Source organism: Callorhinus ursinus, unplaced genomic scaffold, assembly GCF_003265705.2.
Source record: "Callorhinus ursinus isolate GAN/ISIS: 27379988/994484 unplaced genomic scaffold, GSC_fseal_2.0 scaffold49, whole genome shotgun sequence".
NCBI classification, from domain to species: domain Eukaryota; kingdom Metazoa; phylum Chordata; class Mammalia; order Carnivora; family Otariidae; genus Callorhinus; species Callorhinus ursinus.
Genome location: NW_027397111.1, coordinates 24,575 through 41,516, shown reverse-complemented (window position 1 = coordinate 41,516; position 16,942 = coordinate 24,575). Strand labels below are relative to the sequence as shown.

At 38.2% G+C, this 16,942-nt stretch overlaps 1 protein-coding gene across 1 annotated transcript in view; it reads right to left on the bottom strand.

Annotated features, from left to right (window-relative positions):
- Positions 1 to 3,905: 3,905 nt before the first annotated feature.
- SAAL1 (serum amyloid A like 1) overlaps positions 3,906 to 16,942 on the bottom strand; it is a 34,301-nt gene continuing 21,264 nt past the window's right edge. Inside the window, exons 10-12 of the mRNA XM_073882870.1 lie at positions 10,499 to 10,695; positions 8,135 to 8,227; positions 3,906 to 7,243 (exon numbers count right to left, since the gene is read on the bottom strand). Coding sequence (XP_073738971.1) covers positions 7,151 to 7,243; positions 8,135 to 8,227; positions 10,499 to 10,695 — 383 coding nt within the window. The 3' untranslated portion in view covers positions 3,906 to 7,150. The remainder of the gene's footprint in view (positions 7,244 to 8,134; positions 8,228 to 10,498; positions 10,696 to 16,942) is intronic.

Sequence of the window (16,942 nt, the reverse complement as noted above, 5' to 3'; positions counted from 1 at the left end):
AAGTCTCTTCAGGGGCGCCTGGGTGGCTCAGTCGTTAAGCGTCTGCCTTCGGCTCAGGTCATGATCCCAGGGTCCTGGGATCGAGTCCCACATTGGGCTCCCTGCTCCGCGGGAAGCCTGCTTCTCCCTCTCCCACTCCCTCTGCTTGTGTTCCCTCTCTCACCGTGTCTCTGTCAAATAAATAAATAAAATCTTTAAAAAAAAAAAGTCTCTTCATCCTCCCTTCCCACTGTCCCATTGTTGTAATCTGCATGTACAATAGGCCTGACTGAGCAGGAAACTCAGTTTTATGAAGGGACTGTTCCCAAAACGTTTCAATTTCTCATGTAATCACATAAACCCTGAACGGTAAGAGGGAAAGCCCATAAAAGTCATTATAAACAGATTCCATGATGTCAAAGGAAAACCAGCTGGAGAAAGAGTTTTAATAAGCAGCCCTTTTTTTATTACAATAGGCTTGACGTCATTATTTATTATTTCCAGCACTACAACACAAAGCCATGTGCTACACTGTAGACCAGGATGAAAAGGATATGTGGACTTTCCTGAGTATTTTAATATCCTCTTATTGACAATAGATAGAAGATCTGAACAAGGACCAGGAACAGGAAATGATTTTAGTGATTTCATTACAGTAATAGGGAAAAGCATTTCCAATGGGCAGGGATTGGCAGATGGTCTGAGTAAGGCTTCAACTCCTAAACAGCCCGCATGTCAACAAGCCCAATATTGATATAAGCCCAATATATAATTAACGAGGTGTCCTAGTGAGCAGAAAAGTTTTTATGAATATATGCTGTAGCCTTAGCAGTAGAGCACAGAAAGCTGGTATTTCCAAGGTAAATTTAAAACCATTTCATAAGGAAAGGTATTTAGAGGCAGCAAAAGGTATATAGTAGGGCTGTAGCTAAAGAGCTCTCGATGTTCTAGTACAAACCATATCTGCAGTGAAGTATCAAGTCTGGTGTATCTTCACTTAATTTATCTCTAGTGAAAAATAAATGTAGTTGTAGAATTTTCAGATTCTTGAGACTTTTCAGATCTCATTCATGAAACCCTAAAAAGTTTTATAATGTATTTTGAAATCATGAAGAGTGGTGCTTCCAGGTTTGCACCTTTTGCTCAAAATTGCTTTGGCTATTTGGACTCTTTTATGGTTCCACCTGAATTTTAGGATTTTTTTTTTCTATTTCTGTGGGAAAAAAAATGCCCACTAGGATTTTAATAGGGATTGCATTGAATCTATAGATTACTTTGGGTAGTATGAACATTTTAACAATATTAATTCTTCCAATTCATGATCATGGGATGTCTTTCTACTTAGTCATGTCTGCCTAATTTTTTGTGTGTGTTTCATAGTTTTCAGTGTACAAGTCTTTCATCTCCTTGATTAAGCTTATTCCTAAATGTTTTATTTTTTTGATGCTATTAAAAATGGAATTGTTTTAAAACAGACACACAGACCAATGGAACCAAAGAGAGAGCCCAGAAATATACCCACACATACACAGTCAACTAATGTCAACAGTGGTGCCAAGAATACACCATGGGGAAAGGACGGTCTCTTCAATAAATTGTGTTGGGGAAAACTGGATATCCACAAAAAGGAGGGAAACTGGACCTTTATCTTAACACTATACATAAAAATTAACTCAAAATGGATAAAAATGTAAACGTAAGACCCGAAATGGTAAGACTCCACAAAGAAAACAGGGGAAAAGCCTCTTGACATTGGTCTTAACAATCACTTCTTGAAAAGACACCAAGAACACAGGCAACAGAAGCAAAACTAGGCAAGTGGGACTACAGCAAACTAAAAGCTTCTGCATAACAAAGGAAACAACAAAACGAAAAGGCAACCTATAGGATGTAAGAAAATATTTCCAAAACATGTATCTGATAAAAGAGTTAATATCCAAATATATAGGGAACTTCAACTCAAGAGCAAAAAACCCAAAGAACTTGAATAAAAATTTAGGCAAGGAACTGAATAGACATTTCTCCAAAGACATACAAATGGCCAACAGGTATATGAAAAGGTGCTCAACATCACTAATCACCAGGGAAATGCAAATCAAAACCAAAATGAGGTATCACTTCACTTCATACCAGTTATAGGATGGCTATTATTAAAACAAAGATAACAAGTATTGACGAAGATATGCAGAAAAGGGAACACCTGTGTACAGTTACTGTGAATGTAAACTGGTGCAGCCACTATGGAAATATTATGGAGTTTCTCAAAAAAAAAAAAATAGGGTGTCACAGTCAGTTAAGCGTCCAACTCTTGGGTTTAGGCTGATAGTGATCTCAGGGTCGTGAGATTGAGCCCTGCACCAGGATTCTCTTTCCCTTTCCCTCTGCCCCTCCCACTAGTGTGCACGTTCGCTCTCTAAAATAAATAAATAAATCTTTAAAAAAATAAAACTACCATTGATCCAGTCTTACTTCTGAGTATATATCGAAAGTAACTGAAATCAGGATCTCAAAGAGATTGCACTCCCATGTTCATGGAAGCATTATTCACAAAGCCAAGACAGGGGTCAAACCTAAATGTCCACCGACAAACAGGTGAAGAAAAGGAGGTATATACATACAAAGGAATATTATTAAGCCTTAAAAAAGAATGGTACATTCAAGTACTCTGCTTATATCAGCTCCATTAACATTCTATTGGCCATTATATAAATACATAAAGAGGGGCTAGGAATTTTAGAGAGGGTAGAGAAAAAGGATTTTGGTCTTTCCTGTATTGTTAGGATTTTAAAACATCAAAATGGTGTTCATACATTACTAGTGTTAATAAAAAAAAATCTGTCAGCAAATAAAAAAGCAAAAATAATTCAGAAAAATTAAAAAAATAAAGTTTAAATCCCTATAATTTAAACTTTCTAGTAGTCACATTTAAAAAGGTAGCAAGAAAAGATCTAATTAAATTTAATAATGTATTTAACTGAATATATCCAAAATATTATCATCTAACATGTAATCCATATGAAACACTGATGAAAAATATTATATTAATTTTTTTCTTATTACTTTTCCTAAAGTCCAATATGTATTTTACATTTATCTCAATTTGGACTAGTCACATTTCAAACGTTCAGTAGCCATGTGTCTAGAGGATACTGCACTTGATAACAGCATAGGCGTAGACCCTTAACAGAGTACTGTATCAAAACATCAGACACACACACACACACACACACACACACACACACACACACACCTATACACTCATGTATATTAAAGTAAAACCTTCATTAACCAAAATGAGTGAAGAATGAAAAATTCAAATTGCTTTTAACTGACTTATGTTTGGGGTCGGGTTTCTTCTGTGTCTACACATATGTACGTGTGTATACAGTTATAGATTACAGATGTACATCAGTCCTCTTCCTTTTCTTGATTGTTATTTAGCACAAGTAATTAGGTATTTAATATGGAATTAAATATATATTTAAACAAGTGAAAAAAGAAAAACAACATTCTATTGGCCAAAGCAAAGTGACGTGGCCAAGCTCAAAGTCAAGGAATAGAGGAGTATACTCTACCCGCTGAGAAGCCATGGCGTGAGAATGGGTACCCAGAGGTGAAGACCTGAGAACAACGATCAAGTCTGCTACAGGTGGCATGGCCTCTTCCATCCGTACCTCTGTGCAGACCACGGGGGGAGGGGCCGTGGGAGAATATGTCCTATGTGTTCCGTCTTAAGTGGTTTAAACATTTTTTTTTTTTTAAGATTTTATTTATTTATTTGACAGAGAGAGACACAGCAAGAGGGAACACAAGCAGGGGGAGTGCGAGAGGGAGAAGCAGGCTTCCTGCCGAGCAGGGAACCTGATGCAGGGCTTGATCCCAGGACGCTGGGATCATGAACTGAGCCGAAGGCAGATGCTTAATGACTGAGCCACCCAGGTGCCCCTGGTCTTAAGTGGTTTAGATACTTCAAAAATCAAACTCAAATTTAATTAGAAATAGAACACATTTAACAAATGTTAACCCAAGTTCATTTTGTACGTTTCCCCTCCTCTGAAACAAAGTAGAGGAAAAGTTTGAATTTCATTTGTACATATAATTCCAAATTTCATATTTAGGCTCCTGGAGAAAGCACCATTTCAAAATATCACTGTCATTAATGCAAGCCCTAAATTTTGGGGGTGATTCATCAGACTGTATAGCATTAAAAAAGATTTAGCATTGCTCATATCTTATTCCTTTAAAAAACTATTATAATTTATAGATTTAGGAAGTTTTCAAACATATCAAAATATGAAAATATACACTACCTCATAATGTTACAAGAGCAATTAGTAACAAGTAACAGGGCAGGTCCAAGGCAGAAATGGGAAACAGAAAATAACCCGGACATCCCTAGCCTTCTCAGGTATACCCTTTTTCTCCCTTGGTGACTTACCCACTTTGAGTAGCACTCTTTCCCTCAGACACCCAGGGGCCTTCGGCTTCCCTTTTAAAATGTGCTCCTTCTAAAACAAAATGTGAAATTCATATGCACTGAAGTAAACATGACTAATAACTCGGGAGTATTACTCTTACAGGGTTATTTGTACCTTTCACCTTAAACTTCAAGAGATAAAATGGAATTCTTAGCACTGGCTAGCAGGTGTCACTGGCAGATCCACTGAGCTCACCCTATAGGAACTGGTGGTTTTATCTGTTAGAAACTAACAACAGAAGGAGAAATGAGCTCCGGGCAGCCAGTTTGGGCTCAACCACCAAGCCAACACCTGTGCAGATGGGCCATAAAGTGTCTAACAGTTACCTCTGCCTCATCATACTGTTAAGATCTCTGCTCCAGAAGGACCACAAGTTTGCTCACATAACACACGATGCCTGTATATGCATAATTTCTAAGTCTGCACATGTGTGACCTTATACCTGCCTGTGCTTGCAATGATAAAGGTCTCCTTCTGAATATTCTCTCAAATCCTAAATAAAAAGAGCTCCTTTACCCCTGCTCAGGGATCACAGCTTTGGAAGTTATTCTCCATGATCTCATTTGCTGCAAAGAAAGATTACTTTGTGTGACAGCTCCACCTGGTATAGTCTCAATCTGTAACTCACCAAGGAGCAAACTCACATTAGTTTGCTTACACAGGCAAGAGTGACTTTATCAGTAGTGCCTTTGAGATCTCATGTTAAATACAGTCACATTCAGCCTCGGATACAGTCAGCATGGAAGACATGAAAACATACAGCGTAAACCTACTAATCAGAGTTAACAGTAAGATTTTAACTTTATAGTTCAATTTGGGAACATTTTCAACAATAAAACTACCTCCAAACTGGAAATTGTATATCTCTTCTCAGTAATGCTACATCCTCTGTTGTATCAGCAAAAGTCACTTAAGGACAAAATACAAAATGTGAGACAAGACCAATGCTTTACTTTTTTTATTTTTTTTTTAAAGATTTATTTATTTGAGAGCGTGAGAATGAGAGAGAGAGCACATGAGAGGGGGGAGGGTCAGAGGGAGAAGCAGGCTCTCCGCTGAGCAGGGAGCCCGATGCGGGACTCGATCCCAGGACTCCGGGATCATGACCTGAGCCGAAGGCAGTCGCTGAACCGACTGAGCCACCCAGGCGCCCAAGACCAATGCTTTAAAGCTAGAAACATTCTACAACAAATTGAGAAGGGGCTGTATGCCAGAAGAGGGGTTTAAGAAGCTGGCTTTGCTTTTTAAGGAAAGAAGGAGGCTGGAAAGATAGAGTAAGAGGATCCGAAGTTCACCTCATCCCACAAACAAAACTAGATTAACAGTCACATCGGCGTAAATAACCCAGAAGACTACTTGAAGACTGGTAAAAAGCTAGCTTTGTTATTCGTAACTGCTATTTTCTTAAAATCTATTAAAAACTCTCCTTTTAGTAACTAAATAATGCAAACCGCTTCCCTAAGAACACCTGGCTGACTCTCTGCACAGATCTCATTCTGAAGCACTATACAGAAGGATAAAAGTATATGTGAGGGAAATCACGTATAGCAGTTTGCATATAGAGTCTGAAGTTCTTAAACTCCCTCCATCTTAATTTTAAAAAATCTGAATTCACTCAAATCATTTTCTGAAATTCAACCACTGGAATTACGCTGAAAATAGAGAATTTGCTAATGTGCTTTCATCAAAATGTGACATTTCTATCTTCATATCTTCATACTTACAACGGTAAAAAAAAATTAAACTGTAACAAAGCTAAACTAAAAACTGCTTTTGAGATGTTACTGACAATCTGGCATACCATCGACACAATAATCACAAAAGGCTAAGATGTGCTTGCATACTGTAGCAAACATCACAGACTATCAAAAAGCCTTTCACAACTCCCTTCTCTTTGTGCCTTTCTCTCTTATAGACCCTAGAAAGAAAAAAAAAAAAGACTTGATTTCAAATAGCTGCAGTTAGAGATGGCCATCAGCACAGGTCTGGGCAGTGAGGGCTGTCCTTTACAAATATGAAGGTAAAGACTTCCAATGACAAAGCCCCTTTACCTCTTTCTCCTTTTTCCTGCCTGAATGTGGATGGAAGGTCCAGAGATGTTACAGCCCCTTTAACCACAAGACAATAAATATGAACACAAAGGTCTACACGCAGACCACATCCACATGGAGTGGTAAAAGGAATCAGGATCCCTGAGTCAACAAATCAGGTCTAGACTGCCCACCCCTGGATTTCTTATTGCATTAGATACATAAAAGCTATCGGATTAAGCTCTTGGAGTAGGGTTTTCTACTAGTGCAGCTGAATGTGCTTGCAGTGGAAACAAATACAAAATTCTCACGTAAAAATCAAATTAAGAGGTATGAAGAAAATCCTTACCAAGTCCTCAACCTAGAAAGAACTTCAATAATAAGCTTGTATTTTTGTTTTCTTTACCTAAAGAGGACAACTAACACAAAATCATACAAAAAAAAGTGTGTGTGGGGGGGTGGAATGACAGCAGCGGAAACTCCAGATTCCAATGCCAAATGAAAGTGAGAGGAGACTGGGGCAGGGAGAAGGTATGTATGGGTGTAATGCCAGACAATGAGGGTCCAATAGGCTTTACCTAACATCTCCTATATGTCAATCTCAACTGTCAGTGCAGAAAGTAAAGTTCATTTATTGGGCAGAGGAAACTCCAATTCAGTGTTTTAAGTCTGAGCCTTCAAACTTGGGAATCTTTCCTCCAGGTCATCAGCAAGAGTTTTATCAACTTCATGTAGAATTTTGAGAAAGTCTCCTATCTGTGGGTCAAACAAAAGAAAATAAATATAAGTAGAAGAAAAAGTGATTTTAAGATACCAGTTGTTTACTATAAAAATGTTCTACCTATGGTTTCTAAAGAGTCCAAAAGAAAAGAAATGTTGACAGATCCCCAGATGACAACAACAGTCATTCCCAGGTAGTCCTCTGAAACATCAAAGTGACTAGCCCTTACCGTTTAGTTTTACCCTTGAACTATGATTTATACTCCCAATGCTTCCCCTTTAGCATCCATTACTGAGTTTTATTACCCTCCTCTTTGCTGACATGGCCTCTCACTCCCACATTCCACACTTCATTTTCCTAAAAAAAGTTCCTATTTTAAAATTGCTTCTGGGCGCCTGGGTGGCTCAGTTGGTTAAGCAACTGCCTTCGGCTCAGGTCATGATCCTGGAGTCCCGGGATCGAGTCCCGCATCGGGCTCCCTGCTCAGCGGGGAGTCTGCTTCTCTCTCTGCTGCTCCGCCTGCTTGTGTGTGCGTGCTATCTCTCTGACAAATAAATAAAATCTTTAAAATAAATAAATAAATAAAATTGCTTCTAATGGTAGCAAATGTGATGGAATTTGAAGAATTAAAAACCTAATGATCATTTCTACCCAAGAATCTTATTTTTGCTTAATGTATATGCTATTTACTTTATAACAGTAAGAGGTCCAATAAATTCAGTGTTGATGCCTTTCTCTTAAAATTACAACCACTATTCAGGCTAGTTCCATGAATTACCCTGCAGTCATCTATCTGACGAAGGCACCAAGTCATGTGAATTGTATGCATGATCTTTTTTGACAATGGGCTCAGAGATCAAGCACTTATGTAAAAACATATAGCAATCCTATAAAACTCAGCCCCCTATACATTTACTCATACTCACCACCGGACTATAAAAAGGAAGAAGGTTTTCAAATGCACAGGAACACTTCTGTTTGCTTAACTGGCCCTCTTTTAGTCCCTGAGCCACAGTCTCCTAAAACAAACAAACAAAGACTTAATGTTAAAAAAGGAAAATTTTGGGGGCGCCTGGGTGGCTCAGTTGGTTGGGCGACTGCCTTTGGCTCGGGTCATGATCTCGGGGTCCTGGGATCGAGCCCCGCATCGGGCTCCCTGCTCGGCGGGGGGCCTGCTTCTCCCTCTCCCACTCCCCCTGCTTGTGTTCCCTCTCTTGCTGTCTGTGTCAAATAAATAAATAAAATCTTTAAAAAAATTAAAAAATAAAAAAGGAAAATTTCTAAAGCTTTATTTGATTAATAAATACAAATCAGTATATGTCATTCCCTACTGATCCTACGGGCATTTCAAATGTCTCAAACTGAGCCCAGCGTCATTCCTCCTTACGTAACCCAAACACTGTTCCACTGGAATCCTTATTTTAGGAAAGGGCATTGCCACCCACTTACCCGGCTACACAAAGCAGTAACCTAAGATACAGCCAAGATTTTTCCTCCTCCTCTGCTGCTGCTGACCCCTCCTCCTAAGAGTTTAATTCTACTCTACTAAATCTCTCTCATCCCTCCTCTTCTTTCCATCCACCCTCCCACTATTTGGGGTCTTATTATTTTTCAGATTACTCTTGAAGATTATTACCACCCACAAGAGCCTGTTGGTTGGTCTGCAGGCCTCCAGCCTCAACTCTCTCTAATCCTCTCTTGCTTCTGGAGTAATCTTTCTAAACAGATCATCTCACTTGATCCTTAAAACAAAACCTTCAGTAGCCCCTCAGTCCTCAAAATTAAATCCATATTCCATTAGGTATGGCACATAAGAATTTTCATGACGTATCCCTGGTTTATTCTCAGTCCACCCTCCTATATTTCTGTCACTTAAAAATAAACATTCCTCCAAAAACAAAAAGCACGCATAAAGATGACAGCAAACAATGGGAAAAACACATGCAATGAATATGCAAAATATATTATTATTGCCCAAAGAGTTCATGTAAATAATCAAAATAGATAAATTTATAAAGTAGGAAACACAGATAATATACAAATATATGGGGGGATGCCTGGGTGGCTCAGTCAGTTAAACGTCTGCCTTCGGTCCAGGTCATGATCCCAGGGTCCTGGGATTGAGCCCTATGTCCGGCTTCCTGCTCAGCAGGGAGTCTGCTTCTCCCTCTCCCTCTGCCCTTCCCCAACTCCTGCTCTCTCTCTCTCTCCAATAAATAAAATCTAAAAGAAAAAAAGCCCACAAATATATGGAAAGACTGTTCAATCTTACTAATAAAAAATACAAATCAAAATAAGGAACAATTTCTCACCTACTGAACTTTACTTGATATAAAAATTGTAATGTCTGATAATAAGAATCCTATAAAGCCAACATTTTCACATAAACCTATTTGGGCAATATGCAGCCATTAAGCCTCAGCCATCTTCACTTGTACAATACCAAGCCCAGTAAGCTAACTTCCAAAAATCTATGCTCAAGTAATAACCCCTATCTAGAAAAGCAGAATAGTTGACCAAAAAAACAAATTACCAGAATAACAGAAACTTCTTTTAAGAAATATTCTTAAAAAAATGCAATGAATGTACATATATTCTTCATAGTTATATTTATATTTTTTTCTAAAATACATGGATAGAAAGTACACCCAAAGGAAGAATATGCTAAAAATTCCAAGCATATTCAGGAAGAATATCCCCTAAAACAAGTCTGCAGTAAATTATGAAAACTGATTTTTTTGACAAACTGGGTATTAAACTGGTTCTCAGTGAAATGTCTTTCAGTAAATTTAGAGTCTGGAAAAAGGCTCATAACATAATGTTTAGTGAAAAGAGCACTCTATAAAATTCTATATACTGGATTTTAAGTATGTGAAAAACACATATATAAACACACCAAACCATATCAGTTGCTGCGTTAAGATTATAAAGTTACAGTAATAATTTTTTCTTTCTCTATTTCCCCAAATTTATGTAATATAGTTATTTTATTTATTTGTTTGTTTTAAAGATTTTATTTATTTGAGAAAGAGCGAGCAAGAAAGCACAAGCAGGGGGAGCAGCAGAGGGAGAAGGAGAGGCAGACTGCCGCTGAGCAGGGAACCCGATGCAGGGCTCGATCACAAGACCCCAGGATCATGACCTGAGCTGAAGGCAGACACTTAACTGAGTCACCAAGGTGTCCCTTTATGCTACTTTTATATTAAAAAAATACAGCGATAATAAAGTTTGGAGCATTAAGCAATCCATACTTTCTTCTGCTGAAGAAACCATCAATACTTCTTTCCTACCTTTGTTAAAACCTGAAAAATATTAGAAAGAAATTCACATGAAATATCCTTTAAGATTTTCAAGTGGAAATCATCTTGGATTAAGTCAGACTTTTTCGTTTCTTCCATGTTAGAATCTGCCGAGTTCTCTGGTTTCTTCTGACAATGTTCCATGTTTTGTAAGACACGAATCAGGCTGTCAATTAGAGGAAGATCTAGCGTACAAAGAGATCAAGAAGCACAGAATTAGCCAGTTAAATTTGGTCTTCTCTCCTTTTGTTGACTGATTCATTCATTCAAAAGTACTGAACAACTTACTAGTAGCTAGACAGTTCACTTACATAGCAGAGATATGACCACAAACAAGATCACTAAGGCCTGAGCCTTCAGGAGGTTCACATTTTCATACTCTCAAATAAACTAATGAATAAAACAGATCATCTCAGCTTTGAGTGAGTTCTATCTATGAAGGAAATTAAAGGGGAATATGATAAAGCAGCCAGCAGGGGAAGCTCTCTGAGGTGAGAACTACAGGAGAAGCATCAATGCAAAGAGCCTAGGAAAACAGTTCAGGCAGAGAGAACAGTTAAGTGCAAAAAGCCCAAAGAGGAAATGGTCTGAGGAACAAAAAGGCCACTGTGTCTCAAGCCAAGTGAAGCAAGGGGGAAGGAGGGCACAAGACAAGTTTAGAGAGCTACACAAGAGTCCTATATCATGCAGTGCCTTGGAGGCCACAGTGAGAAAGAATCTGAATTTTAAACTTTATCATCAACATCTTAAACAAAGCTTTTAAATTATATATTTCTTTAAGTTAAATTTCAAAAACAGTATGATTTCTTAAAAGACTGAATAATTATTTTAACTAGCCTATAATAAAAACTGAACATAAATAAAACTAAAGCTCAGACTCAAAATATATGTTATAGCATGAACATGTTAAAGGGTATCTCACTTTGATTCAGCCACTGATTCTAACCCTACCATTTCTGCATCACAGTTACAAATCCAGGAAGCAAGATTTTCTGTAGCACTGAATCCAGTATATTGATTTTAAACAATCTAACTTTACTTCCACATTTAGGTCATTTATAGTACATGAAAATGACATTTTTAAAAAATTAAGGAAATAAAAAACTAGGGAAATCATATCCCTTATTTCTCAACTCAATGTCACCTCTTCAAAGCACCCAGCCTGCAGGGCTGCTTTACTATATTCCCCTTGGATTTATTCCCACTCTCTTCCTTCTGTTGTCCCTAACTCTTGACTCTAACACTCAGTTCTTCACTCCATGATGTCCCTGTAGGTCACATCGATCTACACTATACCATTCTTCTCTCTTTCTCACCCTCAGCCCTAACTCTGTAACACCCTTATTCAAGGCGTAGGGCAGGATGAGTGGGTGAGGGCTATTTAGTGGTTTTGAGTTCAAAGAGCATCTTTACACTTTCTCCCCCAATCATAAAAATCATACATAAAGTTTCAGGGAGTTGAGGGGTGGGGGATATAAAAAACACCCAGTCCCATAACATCAAGAAAGAGCTTTTTCCACGCTGGAGGCCGGGCCATAGCCCTTCGGAGGAGGAGCAAGATGGCGGAGGAGTAGAAACCTAAATTTCGTCTGGTCCCAGGAATTCAGCTAGATAGGTATCAAACCATTCTGAACACCTGTGAACTCAACAGGAGATCGAAGAAAAGAATAGCAGCAACTCTCTGAACAGAAAAGTGACCACTTTCTGGACGGTCTCTTCTGATTTGTTTAGTGTATATTTTTCTGGGGTCATTGTTACCCTGTTAGCATTTTGTTCTCTCATTCATCTATTCTCCTCTGGACAAAATGACAAGAAGGAAAAAATAACCTCAAAAAAAAGAACAAGAGGAAGTACCGCCTGCCAGGGACCTAATCAATACGGACATTAGTAAGATGTCAGAACTAGAATTCAGAATGACAATTATAAAGATACTAGCTGGGCTTGAAAAAAAGCATGGAAGATACTAGAGAAACCTTTTCTGGAGAACTAAAAGAACTAAAATCTAACCAAGTGGAAATCAAAAAGGCTATTAATGAGGTGCAATCAAAAATGGAGGCTCTAACTGCTAGGATAAATGAGGCAGAAGAGAGAATTAGTGATACAGAAGACCAAACAATGGAAAATAAAGAAGCTGAGAAAAAGAGAGATAAACAACTACTGGATCCCGAGGGCAGAATTAAAGAGATAACTGATACCATAAGACGAAACAATACTAGAATAATTGGGATCCCAGAAGAAGAAAGAGAGAGAGGGGTAGAAGACATATTGGAGCAAATTATAGCAGAGAACTTCCCTAATTTGGGGAAGGAAACAGGCATCAAAATCCAGGAGGCACAGAGGAACCCCCTTCAAAATCAGTAAGAACAGGTCAACACCCCGACATCTAATAGTAAAACTTACGAGTCTCAGAGACAAAGAGAAAATCCTGAAAGCAGCTTGGGACAAGAGGTCTGTAACCTACAATGGTAGAAACATTAGATTGGCAACAGACCTACCCACAGAGACCTGGCAGGCCAGAAAGGACTGGCATGATATATTCAGAGCACTAAATAGGAAAAATATGCAGCCAAGAATACTATATTCAGCTAGGCTGTCACTGAAAATAGAAGGAGAGATAAAAAGCTTCCAGGAAAAACAAAACCTAAAGGAATTTGCAAACACAAAACCAGCGCTACAAGAAATATTGAAAGGGGTCCTCTAAGCAAAGAGAGAGCCTAAAAGTAACATAGACCAGAAAGGAATAGAGACAATATATTGTAACAGTCACCTTACAGGCAATACAATGGCACTAAATTCATTATCTTTCAATAGTTACCCTGAATGTAAATGGGCTCAATGCCCCAATCAAAAGACAAAGAGTATCAGATTGGATAAAAAAGCAAGACCCATCGATATGCTGTCTGCAAGAGACTCATTTTAGACCCAAAGACACCTCCAGATTGAAAGTGAGGGGGTGGAAAACCATATACCATGCTAATGGACATCAAAAGAAAGCTGGGATGGCAATCCTTGTATTAGACAAATTAGATTTTAAACCAAAGACTATAATAAGAGATGAGGAAAGATACTATATCATACGTAAAGGGTCTATCCAACAAGAAGATCTAACAATTGTAAATATCTATGCCCCTAACATGGGAGCAGCCAATTATATAAGCCAGTTAATAACAAAATCAAAGAAACACATTGACAACAATACAATAATAGTAGGACACTTGAACACCCCTCTCACTGAAATGAACAGATCATCTAAGCAAAAGATCAGCAAGGAAATAAAGACTTTAAATGACACACTAGATCAAATGGACTTCACAGATATATTCAGAACATTCCATCCCAAAGCAACAGAATACACATTCTTCTCTAGTGCCCATGGAACATTCTCCAGAATTGATCACATCCTAGGTCACAAATCAGGTCTCAACCAGTACCAAAAGACTGGGATCATTCCCTGTATATTTTCGGACCACAGTGCTTTCAAATTAGAACTCAATCACAAGAGGAAAGTCGGAAAGAACTCAAATACATGGAGGCTAAAGAGCATCCTACTAAAGAATGAATGGGTCAACCAGGAAATTAAAGAAGAATTAAAAAAATTCATGGAAACCAATGAAAATGAAAACACAACTGTTCAAAATCTTTGGGATGCAGCAAAGACAGTCCTAAGAGGAAAGTATATAGCAATACAAGCCTTTCTCAAGAAACAAGAAAGGTCTCAAATACACACCCTAACCCTACACCTAAAGGAGCTGGAGAAAGAACAGCAAATAAAGCCTAAACCCAGCAGGAGAAGAGAAATAATAAAGATCAGAGCAGAAATCAGTGAAATAGAAACCAAAAGAACAGTAGAACAGATCAACGAAACTAGGAGCCGGTTCTCTGAATTACTAAGATTGATAAACCCCTGGCCAGACTTATCAAAAAGAAAAGGGAAATGACCCAAATAAGTAAAATCATGAATGAAAGAGGAGAGATTACAACCAACACCAAAGAAATACAATTACAAGAACATATTATGAGCAACTATATGCCAGCAAATTAGATAATCTGGAAGAAATGGATGCATTCCTAGAGATGGATAAACTACCAAACTGAACCAGGAAGAAATAGAAAACCTGAACAGACCTGTAACCACTAAGGAAATTGAAGTAGACATCAAAAATCTCCCAACAAACAAGAGCCCAGGGCCAGATGGCTTCCCAGGGGAATTCTACCAAACACTTAAAGAATTAATACCTATTCTCCTGAAACTGTTCCAAAAAATAGAAATGAAAGGAAAACTTCCAAACTCATTTTATGAGGCCAGCATTACCTTGATCCTCAAATCAGATAAAGACCCCATCAAAAAGAATTACAGACCAATATCCCTGATGAACATGGATGCAAAAATTCTCACCAAAATACTAGCCAATAGGATCCAACAGTACATTAAAAGGATTATTCACCACGACCAAGTGGGATTTATCCCTGGGCTGCAAGACTGGTTCAACATCCGCAAAACAATCAACGTGATACAATACATTAATAAAAGAAAAAACAAGAACCATATGATCCTCTCAAAAGATGCAGAAAAAGTATTTGACAAAGTACAGCATCCTTTCTTGATCAAAACTCTTCGGAGTATAGGGATAGAGGGTATATACCTCAATATCATAAAAGCCATCTATGAAAAACCCACAGCGAGTATCATTTTCAATGGGGAAAAACTGACAGCTTTCCCCCTATGGAAAGGAATACGTCAGGGATGTCCACTATCACCACTGCTATTCAACATAGTACCAGAAGTCCTAGCCACAGCAATCAGACAACAAAAAGAAATAAAAGGCATCCAAACTGGCAAAGAAGTCAAATTCTCACTTTTTGCAGATGATATGATACTTTATGTGGAAAACCCAAAAGACTCCACCCCAAAACTGCTAGAAATCATACAGGAATTCAGTAAAGTGGCACAGAAATCAGTGGCATTTCTATACACCAGTAACAAGACAGAAGTAGAGAAATTAAGGAGTCGATCCCATTTACAATTGCACCCAAAACCTGATACCTAGAATAAATCTAGCCAAAGAGGCAAAGAATCTGTACTCAGAAAACTATAAAATACTCATGAAAGAAATTGAGGAAGACACAAAGAAATGGAAAAATGTTCCATGCTCATGGATTGGAAGAATAAATATTGTGAAGATGTCAATGCTACCTAGAGCAATCTACACATTTAATGCAATCCCTATCAAAATACCACCAACTTTTTTCAAAGAAATGGAACAAATAATCCTAAAATTTGGATGGAACCAGAAAAGACCCTGAATAGCCAGAGGAATGTTGAAAAAGAAAAGCAAAGCTGGTGGCATCACAATTCCGAACTTCAAGCTCTATTACAAAGCTGTCATCATCAAGACAGTATGGTACTGGCACAAAAACAGATACATAGATCAATGGAACAGAATAGAAGCCCAGAACTGGACCCTCAACTCTATGGTCAACTAACCTTCGACAAAGCAGGAAAGAATGTCCAATGGAAAAAAGTCTCTTTAACAAGTGGTGTTGGGAAAATTGGACAGCCACATGCAGAAGAATGAAACTGGACCATTTTCTTACACCACACACAAAAATAGACTCCAAATGGTTGAAGGACCTAAATGTTGAAACAGGAGTCCATCAAAATCCTAGAGAACACAGGCAGCAACCTCTTCGACCTCAGCTGCAGCAACTTCTTCCTAGAAACATCACCAAAGGCAAAGGAAGCAAGGGCAAAATTAACTATTGGGACTTCATCAAGATAAAAAGCTTTTGCACAGCAAAGGAAACAGTCAACAAAACCAAAAGACAACCGACAGAATGGGAGAAGATATTTGCAAATGACATATCAGATAAAGGGCTAGTATCCAAAATCTATAAAGAACTTATCAAAATCAACACCCAAAGAACAAATAATCCAATCAAGAAATGGGCAGAAGACATGAACAGACATTTCTGCAAAGACATCCAAATGGCCTACAGACACATGAAAAAGTGCTCAATATCGCTCGGCATCAGGGAAATCAAAATCAAAACCTCAATGAGATACCACCTCACACCAGTCAGAATGGCTAAAATCAACAAGTCAGGAAATGACAGATGTTGGCGAAGATGCGGAGAAAGGGGAACCCTCCTACGCTGTTGGTGGGAATGCAAGCTGGTGCAGCCACTCTGGAAAACAGTAGGAAGGTTCCTCAAAAAGTCGAAAATAGAGCTGCCCTATGACCCAGCAATTGCACTACTGGGTATTTACCCCAAAGATACAAATGTAGTGATCCGAATGTTTATAGCACCCCAATGTTTATAGCAGCAATGTTCACAATAGCCAAACTATGGAAAGAGCCTAGATGTCCATCAACAGATGAATGGATAAAGAAGATGTGATATATATATATATATATATATATATATATATCACAT